Raw genomic sequence first — 26,632 nt, 5'->3', positions numbered from 1 at the left:
GAACACAATAGCTGGTACTAATCTGACCTCTCTCAACAATAGTGTGTGAGACAGTTTACAGACCGCTATATTACACACTGCATGATTCGCACCTTAAGACAAAGCCATTGGTTTAGGATTTACTTTTAGCTTTGAAATGCTCCATGAACTCCTCTTAAACAAAGATACTGTATGTAAGAGTCCTAAAATAAGCAGTGAAAAATTTCACAGGTTCACAATTTATATTTCTAATTTGTGAATATGACCCCAGATATCATAGAAACCAGGTGTGCTGTGTAAGGCAACCACCATAACAACCTAGAAAACACTCGATAAAGATTAAATAACACAGATGCAGATTAGAGAACTGCTTGTGTATATATAATACATGATCCCTAATTACACTCCCTAATTCTTTTTCATGTTTTAACATGAAACATGTTTAGTATTTTAGCAACTGCATATCGGGAAAAACTCCTGACAAACAAAATATTATTCGAATTATCGCTCAGTGAATCATTTAACCCTGTATTGCTGTCTTTTTTGGAAGCTTTTTTCTTTCAAACATTTTTTTATTATTTTTTACAACTTTAATTTTATATTTTTAAATATAAATATGATTTAATTAGCTTTTCATTAAACTCACAAACCCCCTGCAGAACCCCGGTTTGGGAAACCCTGACGTAATTTAATGCACGTCATGTTGTTTATAACAAAGAATATAATATAATTTATTTTTCTTTGTATGTTATATCAATATGGTACAGTATTATCCTAGTCAATTCTATGTAAGAAAACGAGTCGGGTCAAAAGTAATCAAAAAGTGGTATGATTATATTACCTGAAATGTGTAATGTAATGGATTGCTTTTCTAACTAAAATTTGTTTTTATATATCACTGTTTAAAAGTTTGGTGTCAGTAATATATATATTTTTTGTTTTTGAAAAGTATCTTATACTCACCAAGGTTGCATTCATGTGATTAAAAATACAGTGTAAACTGTAATATTGTGAAATATTACAATTTAAAATAACTGTTTTCTATTTTAATATATTTTAAAATGTAAATTCAAAGCTGAATTTTCAGCATCATTACTCCAGTCAGTGTCACATGATCCTTCAGAAATCATTCTAATATGCAGATTTGATGCTCAAGAAACATTTCTTATTATCAATGCTGGAAACAGTTGTGCTGCTTAATATTTTTTTATGGAAACCATGGTTTCTATTTGAAGTGTCTGTCAATTTCTATAGTCTTTTTGATCGATGTAATGATCAAACTGAATAAAATTAACTAAATCTTACGGACCCCAAACAGTGGTGTCTATGTATATAGGCCTGCACTTCTGGTTGTGTGTGAATCTGGTGACAAATAGTGGTTCTTTGTCAACCAATCAGTTTTTGCGAGAAAACAGTGTGTTCACTGAACTTGTGGTCAACTCTGCCTCCACCTCTTACCTTACGATGTCCCCGTTTTCCTAAGTAAAACATTTCTTAGTAGCTTTGTGAACCGGTTTGAAGAAGTCCTCTTCTGAGAACTCCTAATCATGAGGTGATAAATCCTTCTGAATAAAGGCCCTGGTCACTAAATATGTCTCATGTATTATAAATCTATGGGATTTTTCACCAGTTTTATCATCGGTCAGGGAAAAATGCTCCTTGTGGATTTGTTAAATAAGTATCTCCTCAACAAGATCCACAAGTTGAGGTGTCGTCGCATGAACTGAAGAACGAGTTGCGCAAGATTAATTCTTGCAGTCAAGAGTGTTCATAATGTGCAATAGTAATGGTGCTGCTTGCCTTAGCAAACACCTCTAAAGGGGAAACAGTCTGTCTTTACACTGAATTCTAGAGGCAGAGCTGGAACAGATCCGATAACAAAGACTTTATTTTAGTTCAAGTGGGTTTTGCTGAGCTACTTTTACAATCAGTAGGAGGGGACAGGCATTCTCTCTCTGTCTGTCTCTGTCTCTCTCTCTCTCTCTCTCTCTCTCTCTCGCTCTCTCTGTACAAACCTCCTAAAATAGCCAGGGAACTCAAGAACCCATCTTGCCTCCGGTGGAAAAACACATCAGCCTCTGCGGTCTGGGATTGCGACAGCACTCATCCTGTTGACCCTGATAGTCTAGTTTTCTTCATTCTGACCAGGATCATCACCTCGGAAACTTGCATAACTCATCTGTACGCTCTTCCTCTCCACAATCCAATTCTATGATTTTTTGTTTTGTTTTGTTTTGTTTTTTCACACACCATTCCTTCTAACATGATTAAAGGTAAAGTACACCAGTTTGTTTTTGGCACTACATTTAAAATGTTACATAGGACCCTGCACTATTGGCCCCAAAGTGGCTGTTTTGTTTACCAATGGTTAGTAAGGGGATTGCCAGTGAAATATTTAAGTCTGACGTCATTACTTTAGAAGTAGTAGTAGTAGTATTGGCTCATTTTAACAACTTATTTACAAAATGGAATCAACTTAAAGCTGTTTTTGACTGAACTGTCTTACAAATTCATTTCTGATGCTGAATGCTCAAAACAACATTGAATACAGCGGAATACAATATTTTTTTCCCTTTGTTAAGATAAGTTAATGAGATTACTTAGTGAAAAATACTTCTAAAACATTTATTAATCTTAGTTTGCTAATTTCAACATTTACTAATGCATTATTAAAAATTAAAATGTCTAATATTTAATGCACTTGAGCTCATATGAACTAAAAATGAACAGATTTTAATAGTATTTTGGTAACACTTTACAATAAGGTTAATGTATTAACTAGCATGAACTAACAATGAGAAATACATTTGTTACAGTATTTATTAATCTTTGTTAATGTTAGTTCATAAAAATCCTGCCGTTCATGTTAGTTCATTAACTAAGTTAATGGTAGTTAACCTTATTGTAAAGTGTTACCAGTATTTCTATTAACTAGCATTAACAAAGATAAATAAATACCATGACAAATGTATTGCTCATTGCTAATGCTAACGTCAACTAATAGGACCTTTCTGTGAAGTGTCACCTGAATATTTTGCATGTTATATTATTTAATATGTTATGGCAATCACAAATGAGATGTTTAAAAAAAAAATTACACTTTATATAGATATACAGATATGTAGACAAACTGTAGTTTGCTCATTTCCTAGTCCAATTGCTAGTCATTAGTCAAAAACAAGACTGGGATGTTAAATCAAAATAAAACCATCATCATTGTGTTGTACTAGTGATTACAGCTGTAATAACCTGTTGACCTTTGTTTCCTCCAGCATGAAGAAACTGATGGAACTGTGTCCGGGGTCTCGGGGAGACCTGGACCTGAAGAAACCAGCTGGAGCCAGCAATGGTCCAGACCTACAGGAGGACAAGATGATCATGAGGAGGGAGATCTCTCTCACCAATGGCATCTGCTTAATTGTGGGCAACATGATTGGCTCGGGCATTTTTGTGTCGCCCAAGGGCGTGTTGATGTACAGCGCTTCCTACGGCCTTTCGCTGGTCATCTGGACTCTCGGTGGCATATTTTCCGTGTTTGGCGCGCTGTGTTACGCAGAACTTGGAACCACTATTACGAAGTCTGGCGCTAGTTATGCGTACATCCTGGAGGCCTTTGGGGGTTTCCTTGCTTTCATCCGCCTGTGGACGTCCATCTTGCTGGTGGAGCCAGCCAGTCAGGCTATCATCTCGCTGACGTTTGCCAACTACCTGGTGGAAGCGTTCTACCCCACCTGTCAGCCTCCGTACGACGCTGTGAGACTCATAGCAGCGGCTTGTCTCTGTGAGTCCTCATTGCCATTGCTCTCAGCATGGCAAGTCTTGTTTGCTTACTTAAACATTCCTGGTCTTATCATTCAAGGTGTTCCAAAGAAATATATTGTTTTTGTAATCTGTAATTGCAGTGTAATGGCTTGCGTCACCTCTGAAACGACATTTCTTTTCAGTTGATTCCAGTTAGCCTCTTGTTGAGAGAGATCCCGTGCCCTTTCCATCCGAAAGTATTCCATTGGCTGAGACCTCTTTCTGTGTACCCAATTCAGTTCCTGATTAGAATTGACATAAAATCCCTTTATGGTGTATTTTTGAAACACATGAAACATTCATTTGTCTTTTAAATGTCAATTATTATTATTATTTATTTATTTTTTTTCAGTTGAAACTTCTCTTTCATTTTGTTTTTGCTTAGCATAGCGTTAACTCAAAAAACAAACAAAAAAAAAAGCTCTATTGAATAAGCGATAGTTCACCCAAATCTGTCATTATTTACTCATCCTCATGTCGTTCCAAAATTGGATGACTTATATCTTCTGTGAAACACAAAAGAAGATATTTGAGAAATGTCTCTTTGTCCATACAATTTACATTTTACATTTACATTCAGTAATTTAGTAGACACTTTTGTCCAAAGCGACTTACAAATTAGGACCAAATTAAGCGAGTCATCGTGAAGAGGCAAAAACAACGCAAGAAGTGCTCAAAATACAAAGTGCAGGCATTGCTCAGAGTAGCATAAGCAAGATAAGGGAGGATTAAGGGAAAAGGAAGGTTAAGTAAATTTTTATAAGGTTAAGGCCCTGTCCACACGGAGACGCGTTTCGCTGTATACGTATCAATTTTTTATCGTATTGGTGTTTCGTCCACACGGATCCGGCGTTTTCGGAGACTGAAACCGCTATTTTTTGAAACCGGGTCCCAAGGTGGATAAATCTGAAAACGCCGCCCTTGCGTTTTCGTGTGTACGGCCAATCCGTATATTTTGCGAAACGATGATGTCATCACACCAAGTGTCAACTAGTCAGACACCGTTAAGTCACAGCAACTACATTTATGGTTTTTCATATTGTTCAACAAAGTTCTTGATTAAAAAATAAAAAATAAAAAAAGAAGCTACTGTGCCTAATATTATTGTTGTATACAGCGCGCAAGGTTTATGCGCGAGCTCCAAGTCTTCTTCTCCGTTTTTAGTGTATGTCTGAGGCAGAATTACAGCGCCACATACTGGTCTGGCATGTATACTACATCGTTTTGAGTCGGTTTCAGTGGTTTCGTGTGTACGCAGATATTTCTGGGAACGGGAAAAAAAAATATCGGATAGGGAAAGCTCTGGCTTCGTGTGGATGTGGCCTAAGTGCTCACGGAAGAGATGAGTTTTCAGCTGTCTTTTGAATGTTGTCAGGGATTCTGCATTCCGGATGAGGGTGGGGAGAGCATTCCACCAGCATGGAACTGTGAATGAGAATGTTCTGGAGAGTGATTTTGTTTTGCTCTCTGTGATGGAACCACGAGACGTCGCTCGTTGACCGATCGTAGGCTTCTGGTAGGGGTTTAGACTCGTAGGAGCGAGTGAACGTAGGAGGGAGCTGAGCCTGTGATAGATCTGTAAGCAAGCTGTAAGCAAGGAGGGGTCCAAGAACTGAACCCTGAGGAACCCCTGTGGTCAGTTGATGTGCTTTGGATACCTCGCCTCTCCATGCGACCTTGAAGGATCTACCTGTGAGATAGGATTCAAACCAGTGGAGGGAAGTTCCTGTGATGCCCAGTGATGAGAGGGTGGACAGAAGGATCTGATGATTCACAGTGTCGAAGGCAGCAGACAGACCCAGGAGAATGAGAACTGAAGATCTGGAAGCAGCTTTTGCGGTTCGTAGGGCTTCTGTGACCGAAAGCAATGCAGTCTCAGTTGAATGCCCTTTCTTGAAGCCAGACTGGTTGACATCCAGCTGGTTGTTCAGAGACAGGAAGGATGTAACTTGGTTGAAAGCAACTCGTTCAAGTGTTTACGCAATGAATGGTAGGAGAGAGACAGGTCTGTAATTCTACAAGTGATGTGTTTAATGTTGGTTTTTTAAGCAGTGGAGTTACCCGAGCCTGCTTGAATGCTGTAGGGAAAGTGCCAGTGTGGAGGGAGGAGTTGATGATGTGTGTGAATGCTGGTAGAAGTGTGGGAGAGATGGCTTGTAGAAGGTGTGAGGGGATGGGGTCTAGATGGCAGGTGGTAGGATGACTGAAGAGGATAAGATTAGATACTTCTTCCTCGGTTAGTGGAGAGAAGGAGGAGAGAGGGATATTGGCTGTGGGAGAGGTTGGTCTGGGTTCCTGTGTGTGTGGAGCTGAGAACTGACTGCTGATAGTTGTTGTTTTGTCGGTGAAGAAGTTAGCAAAATCATCAGCAGTTAACGAGGAGGTAGGTGGTGGTGGAGGTGGACAGAGGGGATAGTTGAATGTCTTAAAGTGTTTGTGTGTTAGAGGCGCTGTTGATCTTGTTGTAGAAATAAGAAGATTTTGCAGCATGAACATCAACAGAAAAGGAAGAGAGCAGAGATTGATTCATACTCAGGTCTGATGTGTCTTTTGATTTGCGCCATTTCCTCTTCGGTTCGGTCCAGTGTTTACGAAGCACCTCAGATAACCAGGGGTCAGTGCGTGCTGGCCTGGAGGAGAGAGGGCAGATATTGTCTAAAGAAGATGTTAAAATGGAGCATCATCCAGAGATTAGAATTGTGAGGGTGAGGGAAGAGAAGATGACACAGCAGAGGAAAGATGGGAGGGAGAAAGTGAGCGCAGGTTTCAATGGAAGTCAATGGGCTCCGATGTTGTTTTGGTTCCTAGCTTTCTTCAAAATATCTTGTATTATGTTCCACAGAAGAAAGTAAGTCATACAGGTTTAGACCGACATGATGATGAGTAAATGATGACACAACTTTCCCTTTAGTTGAAACAAGAAATCACAATAACGTGCTATCTGTGTTTTTGGGTCACTGTGATTTTGCCAAGTATGACATGTTCCTGGATCAACATATTTTGTTGATCCGGGAACAACATATTTTGTTGATCCGGGAACAACATGCCTGTCCGAAAATGTAGTCCTAACCCAATCCCTACCCCTAAACCCAACCCTACCCATAACTTATCCCTAAAATCAGAGGGAAATGGTAGGTGAATAATACTGATGTAGAAGCACTTATCCCTGGTTGTAAGCCTAAACTTGACATAAACTGTAAACTTGTCCCTCAAATCTGATTTGTTGATTGGAATGTTGTTCCAGGATCAACAAACATGTTGATCCAGGAATATGTTGCACTTGATGAAATCAAAATAACATGCCATATTTTTGTTCAGGCATTAAAGGTGCATTAAGCGATTTCCGAGAATTTTCAATGCTGATGAAAGTGGATCGGACCGAGTACCGAGTAGCCAATCAGCAGTAGGGGGCGTGTCCACTTATGATGGGGAGGAGAGAGAGTGAACAAGAGGGAGATTTGAAGAAAGACTGTCATTGTGGGGGCGGAGCAATAAAGGGAGGGGTGTGTTTGTTTGGGTTGATCAACAATGATTCTCAGAAATCACTTACTGCACCTTTAAGGAGTTTTTAGCAGTGTATGAAAATATTTTTCCCTTCTGCTGTCTTTCACTTCACAACTCACAAAAACCTTTCTTTCTTCACTTCGCTAAATTTCCCTGAGACACATACAGCATATCCTTCTTAGTCCTTGTTAGTATCCTTGTTAGTCAACATAAAACAGCATTCGTAAGCCACTGTACTTCCCTAATGTGATGTGAAAAACATCCCAGTCATTCCATACCAGAATTAACCAACAAGCCTTTATTGACCCATAGCCTAGATGACGTCAGCCAAAAAGGAAAGTTGTTTCAGAAGTGAGTCAAGCTATTGAGGTAAATGAAAGATTATGAACACCATTGAGAAGTAAGTGTATTACACAAAACTAACATATGTAATAGTTACCTGCATGATGAATTGAAAAAGAGAATGTAGAAACATATGAGAAACATATTATTAGCAGGAAGCATACAAAGATGATCGGCAACAACACATAAGGTGTTGCGTAATATAACAGCCATCACTATGATTAACCTGTCTAACCGTAGCACATATTTAGTACATATTCTAGCAGATCCTAGTCCAGACAGTCTCTTAATACTGCTGAATGTTGGCACTTGTTGTGGAGCCTGTGAACCAGACCAAACTATTTTAGTAGTCTATTTTGTGACTGAGCTGGCTTGACTGTTGCAGACTCTAGTATTCGGGTGAAAGATCAACAACACATCCTAGTGTACGTCTTACAAAGTACAGTAATACAGTGATACTGAATGATTACCATCTTCACACACCATTATATTTACATGATACTCCAATGTACTTCAAAGAATATGTAGACAAGTCCAAAGCCATGATAGTACTTTTTTGTTGTTGTTGATGGCTCATGTTATCTAAACCTGAGGGTATTTAGAGTTTCTATTTGTAATTGTGTTACATAGATAACATAACTGTTCAAAACTAAAAATCTATTCATATTTCTTTTGGTTCTTGTATTCTAAGCTAAACAGAGTTTGAGGAAAATGAAACCCGAAGCAGGGATGAATGGCACTCTTCTCGGTTTTTGCACAATGTTCGCTGCTCTAATACACGACATACAAGAGATGTTTTTCTTTCTCTTTCCTTCTTAGCAGCTGTTGCCTTCACACAGTTTCCAGTCAGAGCTAAATATGTTCTCAGAAAGACATGATCCACTCAGTGCATGAGGACAGACTTTAACAACACACACAATTCATGAGCTAGCTGAGATTGGATCTGGCACTTTCCAAGAACAGAGTACAGAAAGAAAAAGAAAAATATATAAATATATATAAAAAAAATTCAAATGTTTGATTATTACTGAACAAGCAGAATACAATATAAAAGGAAGGAGCTGATTTTAAATGACTTTATATACAAAACGTTGCTACCTTAAATTAAGTACAATCAACTTGGATATTTAAGTCATTTCAACTTAAATTACATTAAACTGAAATTAGAAAATGAGTTGAATCTCGTTTAACTTATAAAAAAAGTATTTATTATTAGTTAAAGCAATGTAAAAATATATGTTGTCATAACTAATTATATATATATATATATATATATATATATATATATATATATATATATATATATATATATATATATATATATATATATATATATATATAATATATATTATATATAATATATATATATATATATATATATATATATATATATATATATATATATATATTATATATATATATTAGTTGAAAACTTCAAATGAACAAGAATTGTAAATGCTGCTTTGGCAATAGTTCAATTCAATCAAGTTCAGTTTAGTTCAAGCACTAAAATGATTAACTGGATGTAAATAAAACTGACAAAAAATAAATTAAACCTAAATAGAATAAAAATACGAATAAAATGACAAAAGAACATAGCGAAATTACTAAAAATGAAACATGAAAGTAAAAATATAAAGTCTAAATATTAATAAAACTATAATAAAATCATGCTTCTGTGTAACAGGGTTGCACGTAAAATGTGGGACAAAGCTAAACAACGTTTTCGATAATGATTTATTTTTTATTTTGTTTTTTATCACAATAAAATGAAGAATGAATAATCAATAATATGATTTTCAAAATTATGAAATTATGTCAAGACCCTGAGGTGGGACAGGCCAAAATCCACATTTGATTTGATTTGTTTTGGACGACTGCTTAATCTTTTGTTGTATAATAGTTTATCTAACCTACTGAATAGTTCTAATTTAAAAAGCATTAAAAATTGGGACACCAACCTGTACTGTATTCATGGACATTGCCTGCTGTGGTTTCTGAGAAATATAGACTAAAACAAAGAACAGGCCTTTTACGTAATATCTTGTGAGTCATCTTCTAATTAAAACATTAATATTAAGTGTTCTGATCCTCAATGTGTATTTAATGTGTTCCTCCTCTTTCCTCAGGTATTTTGATCTTCATAAACTGTGCTTATGTAAAGTGGGGCACTTTGGTTCAAGATATTTTCACCTACACCAAGATCATGTCTCTGCTCCTCGTCATCACAATGGGCATCATCAAGATAATTAACGGTAAAAATAAGTTTTGAGGGGATACTGATGATTTTAGGTGGATTTGTCGCCGTAAATAAGAGAAATTGAGATATCTCAATTTCTCTTATTTACGGCGACAAATCCACCTAAAATATTACATGAACAAGGAAGTAGCTCTTAATCAGAGATAAATGGGAGATAATAAGAGTGTCTGTGGCTCTTATGATTGGCTCTTATCATAAAAAAATAGCCTTTTTGGGCATACATCGCTGTGATATTAGGTGTTGAAATCTGAAAGCCATAGAAAGAATACATTTATTAATTAAAATCTTTATATTTTGTTTACCTAAGCATTATCATTATTATATTGATAAGCTATTTCCTCACAAAAGCTGTTTACCGCCTGCCAAAGCCGAAGTGTTAGCGTTACGCTTTTTTGCCTATAGGTTGCATGCTTGCATGGGTTAGTCTTATTTATAGCTCAGGTTGCACCTACACAGGTTTTGTTGTTTTAAAAGTTCAGGGTGTTTCATGTACTGTCTTAATAATTTTCTTTTTCTGTTCCTCATTCTTCATATGCGTCACAGGAGAGACAAAGAACTTTGATAATCCCTTTGAGGGTTCCTCCACGGAGGCGGGCAGCATCGCTCTCGCTCTTTATTCGGCTCTGTTCTCCTACTCTGGCTGGGACACGCTCAACTTTGTTACTGAGGAGATCAAGAACCCTGAGAGGTGTCAGCATGTCCCTTTTCATGTTTTCCGTATTCAATGCATTACCTGGATGTTACAGTAAAATTGGCTCTTATCCATTAACTGTACATCTAGGCCTATACACTCAACGGCCACTTTATTAGGTAGCCTACACTTTGCTACACTGTAAAAAGTGATCAGTTGACTTAACTTGAAAAATTAAGTGAACTTAATACCACATAACTTTTTTTATTTTTTCAATTACGCATGAAGTTTATTTACTTAATTTTAAGGCAACAAGTTTCCTCACTTTTTTACATTGTCAACTGATCACTTTTGCCTTCCACAACCGCCGTAGTTCTTCCTAGCATAGATTTAATAAGATGCTGGAAACATTCCTCAGAGATTTTGACCCATATTAACATGATAGCATCATGCACATCCATAATGAGAATCTCCCGTTCCTTCACATCCCAGAGATCTGGTGACCTTGGAGGCCATTTGAGTTTAGTGACTCACTGTCATGTTCAAGAAACCAGTTTGAGATGATTTGAAGGCTATCTGATTCAAGGTTTGACATGTTCAGAGATCCTCTTCTGCAGACCTCGATTGTAACGAGTGGTTATTTGAATTACTGAATAGTTCTCATTTAAAAAGCATTACAATTTGGGACAACCTGTTGTCTTTCTATCAGCTCAAACAGATCTGGGGCCTCATTTATAACCGTTGCGTATGCACAAAACAGGCCCTGAAAGAGGCGTACGCCACTTCCGACGGATAAGTTGTGATTTATAAAAACAAACTTTACGGGAAAATGTACGCACCTGCACGCAAACTCTGACCCATGCGTACGAACGTTTTGGAGATGGAGCAGTTTGGCGACACCGATGGTGAGCTGGAGTTAAATGTCTTTTTGGTAACTTTTAGACAGAAAATCTAAAGAAAATTAAACATATACAGAAAGATAATACAAATATAATTTCACTCACCAAGCCTGTCACTTGAAGCAAATATCCATCCTTTCTTAAATGTCCGCGCCAGCGAGCACGGTGGGCCGTTTAGTGAAACTGACGCAAATAACAGTTTAAATAAATAAAATAATGATTTAAACTATGTTTTACTTATGATATAAACATTTAGATTAAATATGCCATTCAAATTAATGGAATTAAACACTTCAACATGAAATCATTACTGAGAAGTAAAAAAAAAAAAAAAGATATTCAATCAATAATATTTGTTGTGGATGCGATGTTTTTGAACACTTTTCCTGTGGCGTGCTGTGTTTTAATGTTTTAACCACAGAGATAATTGCTTATGATAAATAAAACCAGATTGTCTGGGTAAATAGTTTCGTGCAATAATGCCCAAGGCCTATCTGTTTCCATTAAAAATATAAATCAATTAAAAATACAATTCGGCCAGTGGAAAAGATTGAGAAAAAATGTCTCTGAAATGTATTTTACACTATTTGATTTATGTATTCAAAAAAGGCAAGGATAGGCAACTACATTGTATAATGTGTCTTGTACCTTTTAAACGTTATCACGTGGATGAATAATCATATGCAAATGATATGCAGATGAGGATCTGCATAGTAAAACTAGGCGCTGTAAGCTCCATATATGGTTATTTCGGGGTGGAGACGCATGTGCGCACAATAGTCCGCTGACTGGGATTTATAAAGTGAATTCTGTGCAGGTTCTGACGTACGAACGGTTTTATAAGTCTGAATATTTTTGGGCGTACGCCATTTTTGCCTTTCGGGCGCACGTACACTTTTAGTAAGGATCCTACGCACAGTTTTATAAATGAGACCCCTGGTCATTCTCCTCTGACCTCTCGCATCAACAAGGCATTTACTCCCACAGAACTGCCGCTCACTGGATATTCTCTCTTTTTCAGACCATTCTCTGGAAACCCTAGAGATGGTTGTGTGTGAAAATCCCAGTAGATCAGCAGTTTCTGAAATACACAGACCAGCCCGTCTGGCACCAACAACCCTGCCACGTTCAAAGTCACTTAAATCACCTTTCTACCCCTATTCTGATGCTCAGTTTGATCTTCAGCAGATCATCTTGACCATGTCGACATGCCTAAACGCATTCAGTTGCTGCAATGTGATTGGCTGATTAGATATTTGCGTTAACTATCAGTTGAACAGGGTGTACCTAATAAAGTGGCCGGTGAGTGTATACGTTATTTATTGTGTTTTAGCTGGTTTTGAGAATGGCACATTTTACTCTAAAGATCATGCTGCACATGCTCTCAGGCGAGAGTGCACAGGTTCTTAAATGGACTTGGTTTGGGTGTGTTTTATGCAAATTACAGCAGTGGGCATGTGCTTCCTCATTTAGAATAATTCGGATTCATGAACGTCAAATGAAGGTAAGAAAAAATGTATGTGCGAGTGCACCTGTCATGAATCTAGTGATAATTTTGCATCTTATATATATTATATATATATATATATAATTTTTAAAATAAATATTTTGTAACTGTTATATTTAGTTTATATTTGGGACCAAATCAAATGTTAGCTGTTCTATACAGGGGATGCCACAGACTTGGAAACCCCTTTAATTATGTTGGCTTGACAAAACCAAAATATGCTTGCTCTTTCTTCTTTCCTCTTTCTTCTTCTTCCTCATTCTTTCCTCTTTCTTCTTCCTCCTCCTTTCCTCTTTCTTCTTCCTCCTTGTCACGGTTCAGGGTGCATCATCGGCTTTCCCTGTTGTCCTGTCATTGTCTGCAGCTCATTGCCCTCACTTGTGGCTTGTTCCCTTTTCCTTTATATTCCCTGCTCTGTCTGCCCCTTGTTGTCAGTAGATTTTAGTGTGCATTGTCTCATCTGCTTTTGGATCTGTGCTGTGTGTTTTACCTCTGTTTGCTGCTATACCCAGGACGCTTAGATGAGGAGTGATACAGATGGTCGTGTGCTTGCTGTTCTCTGTCTCGTCTAGCTCTCTGTCCCGTTGGGCGCTGGTTTCCACAGCCTGTGTGTCCGCAGGTGTCTGTACGGACGTCTCTGGAGCTCCCTTTTGTCCACATGTGTTACTACACTTTGGAGGTTGTTTGTTCCCTGAAGTGTTCAAATAATCTCTGTTTCATGAACCCTCAGCTTTTGAGTCCTCCGTTCACCCGTCCCGACATTTCTGAGACAACATTTAAACAGTATCTCCGCCTAGAGATTTAAAACTAGAACCACCAAACTAGGGTCAGACCTTCAGACTCTTCTCACTCGGGTTGCTATATCTTTTGTAACTGATCCGACTTACGGAATTCCTGTATCGGTCTTCCGAACATTCCCAAATTCACATAGACTTTCATGGAAGGGTTCAAAACTTTCCTACAATAACCTCTTATAAACTGCGTCCTAATTCAGAAGCTGCATCCTTCGAGGGCTCATCCGAAGGCAGATTGTGTCACAGCGACGTAACGAATTCTGTCCCAATTCAAAGGCTCCTTCAAACGCAGCCTAGAAATGCGTCTTTCATTTCTCAGGCAATAAGGGATACAACAGATAGCCTACCCCAGAATTCATTGCGCGTGAGTTTTTTGTTTTTTGAGAGACACTGTCTCTCAAAAGACAGTGTCTTTTGAGAGACACTGTCGAATTAAACTTTATGCAAGTATTGGGTTTCAACTCAAATTCATACTCAAATATCTAATGATACAAATGTAAAAAATAAATGTATATAAAGCTGTACAAATGTTGACTTGTATGTCTTACTAAAATGTGATTTTATATAGCTTATACTCTTTACTATGTGCAGAAGTAGAACAAGGTGAACATATTTAGACAGGTCTTGAACCCTGTTTGTTTTCAGACAGTTATATATAACTTTTTAAACGTTGCTGCCACTCAGCTGTCACAGTTGCTAGGCGACAAGAACAATCCTTCAAAGGCAAGACCGTCCCATTTAACAATGCTTGTGTCATGATCCCAGCCTGTGTTCCCCTGTCTTTTGTGAGGACTTTTATTTATTTGTCTGAGGCCATGATTTGTAGTTTATTAGTCTCCCCAGGTGTGTCTTGTTAGTTCCCTTGATTACCCTTGTGTGTTCCCATGACAATTAGCCACTCCCCCTTGTTTTCTTGTTAACCTTGTTTTTCTTTGTGTATATATACCCCAGTGTTTCTCTTGTTCCTTGTCTAGTGTTGCCAATATATGGTTGTATCGTGTGTATTTGTTGTAGCTTCCTGTTCATGTGTCTGGATTTGTCTTGTTCTGTGTCTAGAGTTATTTCAGTTGTCCTGTTTTAATAAATGTTTACTGCACTTGGATCCAAGGCCTCTTGTCTGCAGCAGCCACGTTACAGGTCGGTCCGACCTTCAAGGCCTACGAACGATGCAGCCTCTCAATTGGGCCACAGTATTTAAGCTGTCAATCAGTCGCAAAGCTTAATAACTATCCTAAGCCAACATGTTAAAGTCCCCCTGTGATGAAAATCAAGTTTTTAATGTTGTTTTATATGTCTATGTGGGGTTTTTAATATGCTTTAAGACAAACCATGTGCAAACTCAAAAGTCAACACCATTGCTAAGCGTTTTCTCCATAAAACTACCTTGTTACCAATCACGTCACCGAGTGGATCTCTGAGCTGGTATGAGTGAGTGGAGGCTGGGCTAATTTACATATTCATAGAACCGTGTATACTAAATGAGGCAAAGGTGTAGAGTTACATTCATGCTTGAATGTATAATTTTTGAATGCATGAAGTGCATGAAGAATTTTTCATGAAGGAAATACCATTTAAATATGTCATTTTGATGATCATAGATAAGTTTTAAGGGATTGAATTATTGACTACAAGGGGACTTTAAAACATGTTAGAAACATGCTAGAAACATGTTAAAACATATTAGCACCATACTAAATCATGCTAGCAACATGTTAAAATGTGCCAGTAATGTGTTAAATCATGCTATTAACTTGCTAAAACATGTTAACAATGCGCTTGAACATGTTTACAGTGTTTACGATATTTCAACCTTTCAGACAAAAATTTGTCAAACCAACATCAAAGTTTGTCATCAAACTTTAATTCTCAATGATGTGCATCTCAATCACTTAATTTATCCTGTATGTTGGCAAATCTGATTATTATTGTTTAGTACTCTGAGGTTCAAAAATTTGCTCAATTAATGCAAGTGTCAGTAGATTCCATCTGGTCCTGTTGGTGAATAACTTCATGACCAGTGGACTCATTGTACGACTAACACATTGGGTGTGTTTATCATTCTACATTAACATTAACATTTATTCATTTAGAAGATACTGTTATCCAAAGCAACATAAAAATGAATACATCCTGTCCAGGATGATGTTATTCATCCTAAAGTTCTTTTTCGTTCTTCGTTTAGGGGTAAAACGAAGTTTGAAATACGTGACCAGCAATATACTGTTATTGAACATCTGACGCCGCCCACACTGCTGAGAGCAATGGTTAGATAAATATGTAAATATGTGCTGTGCGCCTTCCTCTCAATAACAAAATAAACACACAACAAAATTGAGAAAACAGCAAGCATTTTAATAAAGCATTAGAAAAGCAAATGATCATAGCATGTTTGCACGAGCTCTACAGCACTCCAGTAGAGTCACGTCATGTTTATTTATACAATAGATGGCTTAAAATCAAGCAGCTTTAACGAATTAAACATGAAACGTGTCTCGTTTCATCAGAAGTACAACTTAATTTTCTACTATAAAGCAGCTCCCGTTTTTACTCGCGGGGTGACATCTGACCTCGACAGACTGAACAGGCCAAATGAACCAGAAACGATTTTCACATGAAAGAAGGCGGAGCTTCTTCGCACACCTACCTATTACGTTATCGCCATGGACCAATGGGAGTTCGAAGGTGTTTAGCAGCCGGAGCGAACTTTTCGGGAAAATTCCCTTTGGCAATCTGTTTCAAACTCCCAAAACGAACTCTGTTTCGGCCTGATTTTGTTCGAAATGACGTCACATCAGATCGTTCTTCGATTTCGTTTGAAGTATATCGGGGCTTTAAGTGTTTAATCTTTCTCCTTGATCGTTCATAGGAACCTTCCCATCGCTATAGCCATCTCCATGCCAATAGTGACAATCATCTACCTGCTGACCAACGTGGCCTACTACGTAGTTCTGGACATGCCTTCTTTCATGGGTAGTGATGCAGTGGCTGTAGTAAGGATCTTTCAGAGTATCAAATATGTGATCTTTAGACTTTATGAGTTTATTGTATTAATTACACCATCATTTGATTAAACCATCTAGTTTGTGTCCCCATCTGTAGACATTTGGGAATCAGGTGCTAGGTCCCGTTAGCTGGATCGTTCCCATTGCTGTGGCCATGTCTTGCTATGGAGGACTCAATGCCTCCATCATTGCGGCCTCCAGGTAAAACTTTGGTCCCAGTTAAAACAACAATGACTTTCAAGTAATAATTTATGCTTATAGTAGATGTTGCGTATCTTTGTGTTAGATTGTTTTTTGTGGGGGCGAGAGAAGGCCACCTTCCCATCAGCTTAAGTCTGATCCAGGCTGAGCGCTACACTCCCGTACCTGCACTCCTCTTTAATGTAAGTCTCCTGCCTTTTTCTCCAAGTATCAGTACACTGGACCAGATTATCCATGATACTATGATACTACATTATAATCAGTTGGTAAAGTCCACATGAAATGGTGTTCACAACCCATTGTACTTATGTCATTGGATGTATTTATGGGGAGGTGGTGAGGTGGTGGGGGGATGGGTTGGGTGGCGATGGCAGGTCTTTATCTATTGGAAAGTGCTTTGATCGTGGTCTATGTGATGGGTGCTTTGAAGGGAGGGGTTCAAGAGTAAGAGGATCTAGGGAATTCAACTTAGTTACTTTGAAAACTTTGCAAATTTTGTTATCGAAAATTGCTTGCACCCGGAAACAACACAAGTTGACAACCCTAGTGATGTCTTTCTATTGCCTTTATAATTAAACAATAATTTTCCTGCTGTTGAATGTTTAAAGGTGCATTTTTTTTATGTTGAGCTGATCAATGTGGCAGTCGTCTTGCTGAAGAGGCAATAATAAGCATTGTATTTGTGGGTGTTTGTAGGGCATTATGGGTCTGATCTTCCTGTGTGTGGAGGATGTGTTTCAACTCATCAACTACTTCAGCTTCAGTTACTGGCTGTATGTGGGTCTGTCCGTGGCCGGACTCATTTACCTGCGCTTCACTCAGCCCGACAGACACAGACCTGTCAAGGTAACTAGATCCATACAGCGCTCCAGCATTCACATCTGCATATTCGTTTGAATAAAATCCCATGTCTTATTCTGTTTGTTTGTTGACTTTGTTTTGTTTTCTTCATTAGCTCTCATTGTTCTTTCCCTTCGTCTACTGCCTGTGCAGTGTGTTCCTCGTGATCGTGCCTCTGTACAGCGACACCATTAACTCCCTCATAGGAGTTTCCATCGCACTGTCTGGAGTGCCTGTTTATTACCTGTGTATCTACTTGCCCAAAGAGAAAAGGCCAAAATGGATCAGTAAACTCAATGGTGAGGATAATCATATTACACATTGATTCACATGAGGGGATAAAAAAGTAATGTTGTCCTTGTTACAGTGTATTTACACAGTTACTGTGGAATAGTATTTAACTACATGTACTTTCTAAAGAGTTAGGGTTAGGATTAGGGTTTGGTTTAGGGTATAGTTGCATGTAATTATGCATAACTTACTGTTATTACTACAGTGGGTACATGTAACACATGTAACAAGGGGAGCATGTCTATGTTCCCACAGCCCTATGTTCCCACAGCCTTATGTTCCCACAGCCCTAACCCTAACCCTAACCCTGACATACCTAAACCTACCCATCACAGGAGGGAGACTTGTCTGGGATGTTATTGGGCTATCCCTGTACCAGTACAAGCACTAAAACCTACCCTTCGTGGGGGAATTAGGCTTGATTATTTGACATACCTAAAACCTACCCCTCACAGGAGGGAGACTTGTCTGGGATGTAATTGGGCTATCCCTGTACCAGCACAAGCACTAAAACTTACCCTTCATAGGAGACTACGGCTTAATTAGTTAACATACCTAAACCTACCCCTCACAGGAGGGAGACTTGTCTGGGATGTAATTGGGCTATCCCTGTACCAGCACAAGCAGGGGACATATTTAAATGAGAGAACATAGGACTGTGTGAACATAGGGCTGTGGGAACATATGGTTGTTGGAACATAGGGCTGTGGGAACATAGGGCCTAATTTAAAACATTTTCAGTAAAAAAAAAATTCTTAGAAATGTGGGAACATAGGGCCGTGGGAACATAGGGCTGTGGGAACATAGGGCTGACCCCGTAACAGGGACTGTAAAAGAAAGTGTTACCTAAAAAATTCCTAATGTCAGACTGATGAATGCATTTAAACAACCACCCACATTAATAATAATACATTTTATTTGTAATGCGCTTTTCTAGTACCCAAAGCAATACAAACTGTAGCAAATAAAACAAATAAAATTCAGAATTACAGAAATTATTCAGTACAAAGAAACAACAAATTGAAACAACAAAGAAACAACAAAAGCTACAAATCATTACAACTAATCAAAACAATAAAATACTAAACATGTTAATCTATGCAAGCAAAAAGATGAGTTTTTAGCAACTACTTGAAACTCGCTAATGAGGGAGGATTTCTAACAGTAAGAGGAAGTGGATTCCACAGCCTGGGCGCAGCGACAGAAAAAGCTTTCTCCCCCCATAGATTGTAATCTACAAAGAGGCTGCTGAATAGTGAAAGAATCAGCAGAGCGAAGAGAACGAGAAGGCGTGTATGGGTAACTAAATCACAGATATAAGAAGGAGCCGTTCCATGTACAGATTTGTATGTTAGAGTGAGAGTTTTAAAATCAATACGCGACTGAACTGGAAGCCAATGCAGATTATAAATAATGCCTGTGATGTGCTGACGTAATTGAGTATAAGTGAAAACACGTGCTGCTGAATTCTGGATGTACTGCAGCCGTTTGGTAGATTTATTAGGTAGAGCAACAAATAGTGCATTACAATAATCAATCCTGGAAGTAACAAATTCGTGAATAAGCCTTTCAGCGTCAGGCAATATCAGAAAAGGCCTTCTTGTAATGTTTCTGAGATGATGAGATTTTGTGATGCTCTTAATATGTGAGTCTAATGTCAAATGAGCGTCAAAAATCACACCAAGGTTACAAGCTTGAGTAGATGGCAATATGACACTATCATCCATAATCAATTTAAAAATGCTACCTTTATGAATAGCTGCTGGTATGCCAATAAGAAGAACCTCTGTCTTGGAACAATTCAATTTTTTGGGTATCATCAGCATAATAGAAGTGATACCCTAAGTCGTATTTCCTAATGATTAGCCCCAGAGGAAGCATATAAATACAAAAATTATAGGACCCAAGGCAGATCCCTGAGGATCCCCTAATGTAAGATTTGTTGCTTCCCAAGACAACAAACTGGGAACGATCAGTAAGGTTGGATTTCAACCATTTAAGCACAGTACCAGAGATACCAAACCAACTCTCAAGCTTATTGAGCAGAATGGAGTGGAACACAATGTGTCACATGCTGAACTCAGTCTAACAACACCAAAATAGAGACTGCAGAGTCAGCTGAGACAAGCAGGTCATTCATGACTCCAACCAAAGCGGTCTCTGTACTGTTCCCCTTTCTAAACCCGGATTGAAAAGGTTCAAAAAGCTTGTTGAATGACAAGTGTGAATATAGTTGTGCCACAACGACACGTTTCAAAACCTTAGCGAGAAAGGGAAGATTTGGGATAGGCTTGTAATTTGATAGGTCAGACTTATCACTTCCAGGCTTTTTAAGGACTGGTGTAATATCTGCCGCCTCACGGGCTTTTGGAACACTATTAGTAGTAAGGGAGGTGTTCACGATTCAAAATGAGGGGACTACTTGATTACAGACACCCCTTAAGAATAAATGTTGGGATAGGGTCAAGAATATATGTAGTTGCATTCATTGTCATCACAAATTTCTAAATGCTATCAATAAGCACTGTTTTAAAGCAGGAAAACTAAGTGGGTAAGTCTTAAGGCCAATTTATACTTCTGCGTCGAGTGTACGCCGTAGTGTACGTCGTAGGCTACGCACGTAGGCGACGCCGTCGTGAGCATTTATACTTCTGCGAATGTCTGTGTTGCTCTGCAGTTACACCACCGAAACGCTAGTTGGCGCGGGTGGGTTTTAATGTTCCAGTTCCACTGTGTTTACATTCCTCACGGCTGTTTTGAGTTTAGGTTTCTACGAGCAATGGCGACTGAAGGAGTCATACAGATGGCTGTATTTCCGCACTTCTTCAAGCAATCTCTCGGTCACTTGGTCTGTTTCCATGGCTCTTCACTGATCTTCGGAATTTAAAAATGGCGGGCGGGCGGTGCAGAGTGCAGAAGATCATTCCGGAAATGCGTAGGAGGAAACGCGATGCTATCCAGCCGACCAATCACAGATCTTGCGGTCCGCGTCGCCGCGACGCGTAGTTACATTTTTGAGGAGGTGCGCGTCAGGGTACGGCGAAGGGTACGACGTATGGTACACGTCAATGCGTATGCTACGCCGTACCTTCTACGCGCACCCGACGCAGAAGTATAAATTGGCCTTTAGGAAGTGCAGACATTCGGCACATGTTGGTGCAAAAAAACTATTATTCCTTAAAGAGAAATTTTGAATATGTGTCAGAAAACGAAGTTCCTTGATTGTTTTAAAATGACCTTAATAGTTTGACTTTAACATGACAACGAGCCTACAATAAGTGTAGCACAGTGCTGTAAGTAAATTTTTACTGTTATAAAGGCACAGATCAGAGAAAGACACAAATACTTTTCTGCTAATATCTTAAAAAAAAATTTGCTTAGTTTAATTTAGTTTAGTCTAGGTAACTGGAATATAAAGAATCAGTAAAAGGAAACATGTCAGCTCTTTTACAGTGTTGTACTGGGTTTTTTTTTTTTCTTTTTTTTTTCTTTCATATAGTCATGTGGTAAAAGATTTACAACCATAGCAGCCACCACTTCACCACAACAAACATGTGACTATTGTTCATGCAAGTTCATAGTTCTGCTTAAGTGATATACATTTTTGTGTGAATCTATTATTTAAATGAAAACCAAAGAGATGTTATAGATGTTTTCTTTTGGTCTGAAGACGGACCTCAAATACAGACTCAGAAATGTTTTATGAGATCGTACCATCACAAAATGTTCTAGTCTGAAAGAAAGAACGCTGTGTGACTGACATATCATGTTTACTGTTATTATGTGTATATATATTTGAAGACTTCAGATGCAATAGCCTCTAAGTGCCATCTGTAATTTTCTTCTAAAATTAGCATTTTTATCAAGCTCGTATATTTAGGTTCAGTAATTTCACTTTAATGACAATTAATAGGTTCTTTTCATTGCCATTTAAGTGAAATAATTGAACATAAACATACAAGCTTGATAAAAATGCTAATTTTAGAAGAAAATTTCAGATGGCACTTAGAGGCTTTTGCATCTGAACTCTTCATTTATATATTTTTTTTTTTCTTCCTGTGATTCTATAGTTCTTTATCCCCACCAAAGTGTTTCTCTCTCTTTCCTCTGTGACAGATTCTTTCACCAAATATGCTCAGATCATGTGCTACTGCTGCTTAACCGACTTAGATACGGAGCCAGAGAAGTTGGCAGAACCGAAGACTCAATAACTTTATCTGAAGAGGATGTGCCTGGAGCATGGATTCCATCTCTGCATCACAGGGAGAAAAAACTATTTGTCAAAAGCAAATACCTCATGGATTTATAAAACTTCTAGTACTCATAGAGATCAAATTCCAACGATATCTCAGAGATCTCAGTGTAACTGAAAAGCACAATACTGTGTGATTTATTCTATTTCAGTGTTTCTTCAAGGATCACTAATAACTGTGAATCAAAATGAATTATGTTTGCCATTCTGTCAAGGTCTCAGTGGAGCTCGCTGACTGAAGAGGATTGTGCCTGTTACTGGGAGACATTGGAACTGCTTTTGATTTGAGTCTTGAACAGAAAAATAGGAGAAAGAGCTGGAAAATGCAGAAACACTGGAAGTTAACTAAACTTTTTTGAGACAACATAGACTGGTGGGACTTTCTTTTAATAAAAATGCACATTTCTTTTAGTACAAAACGGAATAATTTTCAAATGATTTTGTCCATTTGATTTCAGTGCGCTTTTTTCTGTATGATGACTGTATTTGATGTCCCTCGTTCATTTGAAATTGACAGAAGGAAGTATCACTTAGACGGGTGTCCCGAGGGTTTGCGTAATTTATGAGAACGTGATCAGCTTTGATCTGCTTTTCTGATTTTGATTTTGAAAACGTTGTGTTCAGCGCGCCATGACTTGGTGATTTTTCCAGATGGCTAAAGCTAAATATAGAGAAAACTATGGCAGTATGGGAGCTCCAGTGTCAGATGTCAGGGTGGTGATTGTGAGAGATGAGTTTAGCCTCTGACGCACAATGCAGAACAACATGAGACAATCCAAACCTTTTAGGAAATTGTCTCATTTCCACCTGTCTCACACCTCTGTCAGTGTATGTTCGACTTTCATCCATTTTTAGATTATCCACGCTTTTCAATTATCCCTTCTATGCCTTCGATTATGCCTTCAGAATTTCACCTCAAGATAATTTCAAACAGTTTTGTCATTTTAATCGCAGATGTGATATTGTGAAAAATCCCCCTCACAGTGACTGTTTCATACTGCTGAATTCAGTAGGAATTTACACTGATTAGCCAGAATATAAAATTACTTACAGGTGAAGTGAATAATATTGGTTATGTTACAGTGGCACCTGTCAATGTGTGGGATATAGTCAGCAAGTAAACAGTCAGTTCTTGAATCCCACGTGTTGGAAGCAGGAAAACGGCCAAGCATTAATATCTGAGTGACTTTGACAAGGGCCAACTAGTGATGGCTAGACCAACCTCACACTACAGAGCTATAATACTATGAATCGCAGTGGTGCTCAAACTACAAAACAAATGTTGTCATTTGTCGTCGTCTTGTCTTATGCCTACAGACTTCGGAAATCCTATAAAATCACACTGTATGACATGGATCTAATAAACTTGGGTACGATATGTATGAAGGCTACGATGATGACACCTATTGAATCGTAGGTTACAACGCAAGTTGGTATAGAATAAAACATCATCAGCATGGCTAACAAATAGAGCGATGAATCGCACTTTGGCAATTGTAGTTTTATGTGCACTAAAGCGAAAGGAAGCGCATGAAGTAAAAGCAGAATATGGATGCAGTCATGGCTAGGGAAAAGAGGCCAACTTTGCAAATGGAGCTTGAGGTAAGTAGGTTTTTAGCGCCATTTCATGTTGCATTTTTATTGGCTAGTCAGTAGACGTATAGGTCGTAGCAGCAAACACACTTTGAGATGAAGATATTACATTTCTGACACTGTGAGAAAATGATCACAGGCTATTTTTGGTCGAAAGACTGGCCGTCTTTGAACCTTTCTCACTGTATGACGCAGGACCACCGTTGAGGAGCCACAACCACAGAAATCTCCACGATTGGTCATCTTTTTCGTCTGGGACAGCCCAAAATCATACAATGTGTACCGGGCATTAGCAGCGCTCATAATATACAATGCCAATAAGGTGCACAAACTACAAGATCTTTGGCCTAGTGGCCAAACCAACAATGGAAAAACGTTAGAAGGCAGAAAATTAGCTTTCCATGTCTGTTCAGCAAAAACTGATATAAAATATATCATTATGTTAAGTATAGTGCAAAGACCACTTATTTACATTTGAAAAATATATTTCTTGTTTCTAGTATATTACTATTAACAAGTATAATCAAATTGTCGCCTTGCATTCATGTACATTAAAGGGTGCCTAAACCCTAAAACAATTTTTTTTAGTTAATGATCTGTAAGACTGGGGCTTTATTAATGTTGTTCATTGATTCAAGTAATTTTTTTGACATTTGTGTTTAAAGTCTTTTAATTCTACAAAATATGGTGTAAAAACGTCTGAGTGCTGCCCTCTTCAGGTTGAACGGTGGCTACTGCAGTTGAATTTTCTTATTGAAAGTTGTGGTACCCTCTGACGTCAGAGGGCACCAGCTAACCACGCCCTTGCCAACAGAGAGACGCGTCTCAGATTTTTTTTTGTCGCAGACCTTGGAAATCTGTCTTGAACAGCAAAATCTAGCCAAAAGTCGTGTATTGTGAGCTTGCCTTAAGAGAGACATACAAAATGTGGAGAGCGGTGGATCCCCAGGACAAGGACTGAAAACCACTGAGCTAGACGACTGGGTGACTTGTTTGGGTCAGATATGGACAAACCCCACTGTTGGGTTTAAAAGTGTACTAAAAAAAATTGCAACCAACAATTGGGTTTGGGGTTTGTCCATATTTGACCCAAACATGGGTTGAAACAACCAAGCATTTTTCGAGTGTATGTAGTGGTTTGTACCAACCAAAAGTGGTGCAAGGAAGAACAACCGCTGGACCGGCATCGTTGAACAGGGTCATGGGCGCCCAGGGCTCACTGATGCACATGAGGAGCAAAGGTTAGCTCATCTGGGCCGATCACACAGGAGAGTTCAGATTGCTGAAAAACGTAATGCCGCCCATGATAGAAAGGTGTCATAACACACAGCACGTCACAGTTTGCTGCACATGTGAATGTGTAGCCGCAGACTGGTCAGTGCCCATGATGACCCCTGACCCCTAAAATGGGCATGTGAGCGTCAGAACTGGATCATAGAGGAAGAAGGTTGCCTGGTCTGATGAATCACATTTTCTTGTAAGGGTACCTGTATCCCTGGGGGTGTACACGAACAAAATGCTGAGTTTTACTGTTCATTTAATTCTACCCCACCTTAAAATAGCGTTAAAACCGAGCATGCATTCCTAATTCAGAATTCATCCTCTAGTGTAAAAACAGGAAAATGGTAATGCCGTGAAAGGTCAAATACATGACATCCAATCAAATTTCTATGCGGTCAAAACTGACTGCATCCCCACAAGCAGCATTGCGTGCAGAGTCGGCTGCCTCGCGCTACATTACTGCCTTTCTCAGCAATGTACCTTTGTAATATGTACCTTTTATGTAACTGCATGTAAAAAATGCATATAGGCCTATACATTCGTATTCATAGAATACCGTTCAAAAGTTTGGGGTTGGTAAGATGTTTGTCTCTAATGCTCACTAAGGCTGCATTTGACAGTAATATTGTGATATATAACTAATTATTTCACATTTTTACAAAAAACTTTTCAGTTTAATATATTGAATAATGTAATTTATTCAATTTTCAGCATCATTTACTCTTCACAGTCTTCAGTGTCACATGTGTCACATGATCCTTCAGAAATCATTCTAATATGTGACCCTGGACCACAAAACCAGTCACATGGGTCAATTCTTTGAAATTGAGATGCATAATCGGAAAACTGAATAAATAGGCTTTCCATTGATGGTTTGTTAGGATATAGGACAATATTTGGCCAAGATACAACTATTTAAAAATCTGGAATCTGAGGGTGCAAAAAAATGTAAACATTGAGAAAATCACCTTTAAAGTTGTCCATTTATGTTCACCATTTGCTCTGCATTCATTCGCAAAAATAAATGTTTTATATATTTACGGTTGGAAATTTACAAAATATCTTCATGGAACATGATCTTTACTTAATATCCTAATGATTTTTGGCATAAAAGAAAAATCGATAATTTTGACCCATATATTTGGCAATTGGCAAAAATATACATGTGCGACTTGTGACTGGTTTTGTGATCCAGGGTCACAGATGATGATTTACTGCTAAAGAAACATTTATTATTATTATCATCCATGTTGAAATCAATTGTGCCACTTAAGATGTTTTGTGGAGACCATGATATTTTTTTTTTTTTTCTTTTCAGGATTCTTTGATGAACAGAAAGTTAAAAAGAACAGAATTAACTTAAAATAGAAATCTTTTATAACATTATAAACTAATTTAATATCACTTTAAATCAATGCATGCATCCTTGCTGAATAAAAGTATTAATTTCTTTAA

At 38.2% G+C, this 26,632-nt stretch overlaps 1 protein-coding gene across 1 annotated transcript; it reads left to right on the top strand.

Moving 5' to 3' along the window:
• Positions 1 to 89: 89 nt before the first annotated feature.
• Positions 90 to 23,877, top strand: LOC309500202 (Y+L amino acid transporter 2). The gene is made up of 10 exons (XM_082171763.1): positions 90 to 2,252; positions 3,252 to 3,760; positions 9,756 to 9,881; positions 10,430 to 10,574; positions 16,584 to 16,707; positions 16,817 to 16,920; positions 17,006 to 17,102; positions 17,617 to 17,766; positions 17,876 to 18,059; positions 22,168 to 23,877. Exons 2-10 carry the CDS (start codon positions 3,253 to 3,255, stop codon positions 22,260 to 22,262), a joined length of 1,533 nt encoding a protein of 510 aa, XP_082027889.1. The 5' UTR covers positions 90 to 2,252; position 3,252; the 3' UTR covers positions 22,263 to 23,877.
• Positions 23,878 to 26,632: the final 2,755 nt, after the last annotated feature.

Source organism: Leuciscus leuciscus (assembly GCF_965113295.1).
Source record: "Leuciscus leuciscus genome assembly, chromosome: 6".
Lineage (NCBI taxonomy): Eukaryota > Metazoa > Chordata > Actinopteri > Cypriniformes > Leuciscidae > Leuciscus > Leuciscus leuciscus.
The sequence above is the reverse complement of the archived record's forward strand: the minus strand, read 5'-3'. Positions and strand labels throughout refer to the sequence as shown.

Bases quoted from the DNA above. Each gene is read 5' to 3' on its own strand.
- LOC309500202 (XM_082171763.1), top strand. From the start codon at position 3,253: ATGAAGAAACTGATGGAACTGTGTCCGGGGTCTCGGGGAGACCTGGAC. The intron at 16,708-16,816 runs GTAAGGATCTTT...CCCCATCTGTAG, and splicing joins GTAGTGATGCAGTGGCTGTA to ACATTTGGGAATCAGGTGCT. The intron at 18,060-22,167 runs GTGAGGATAATC...CCTCTGTGACAG, and splicing joins ATGGATCAGTAAACTCAATG to ATTCTTTCACCAAATATGCT.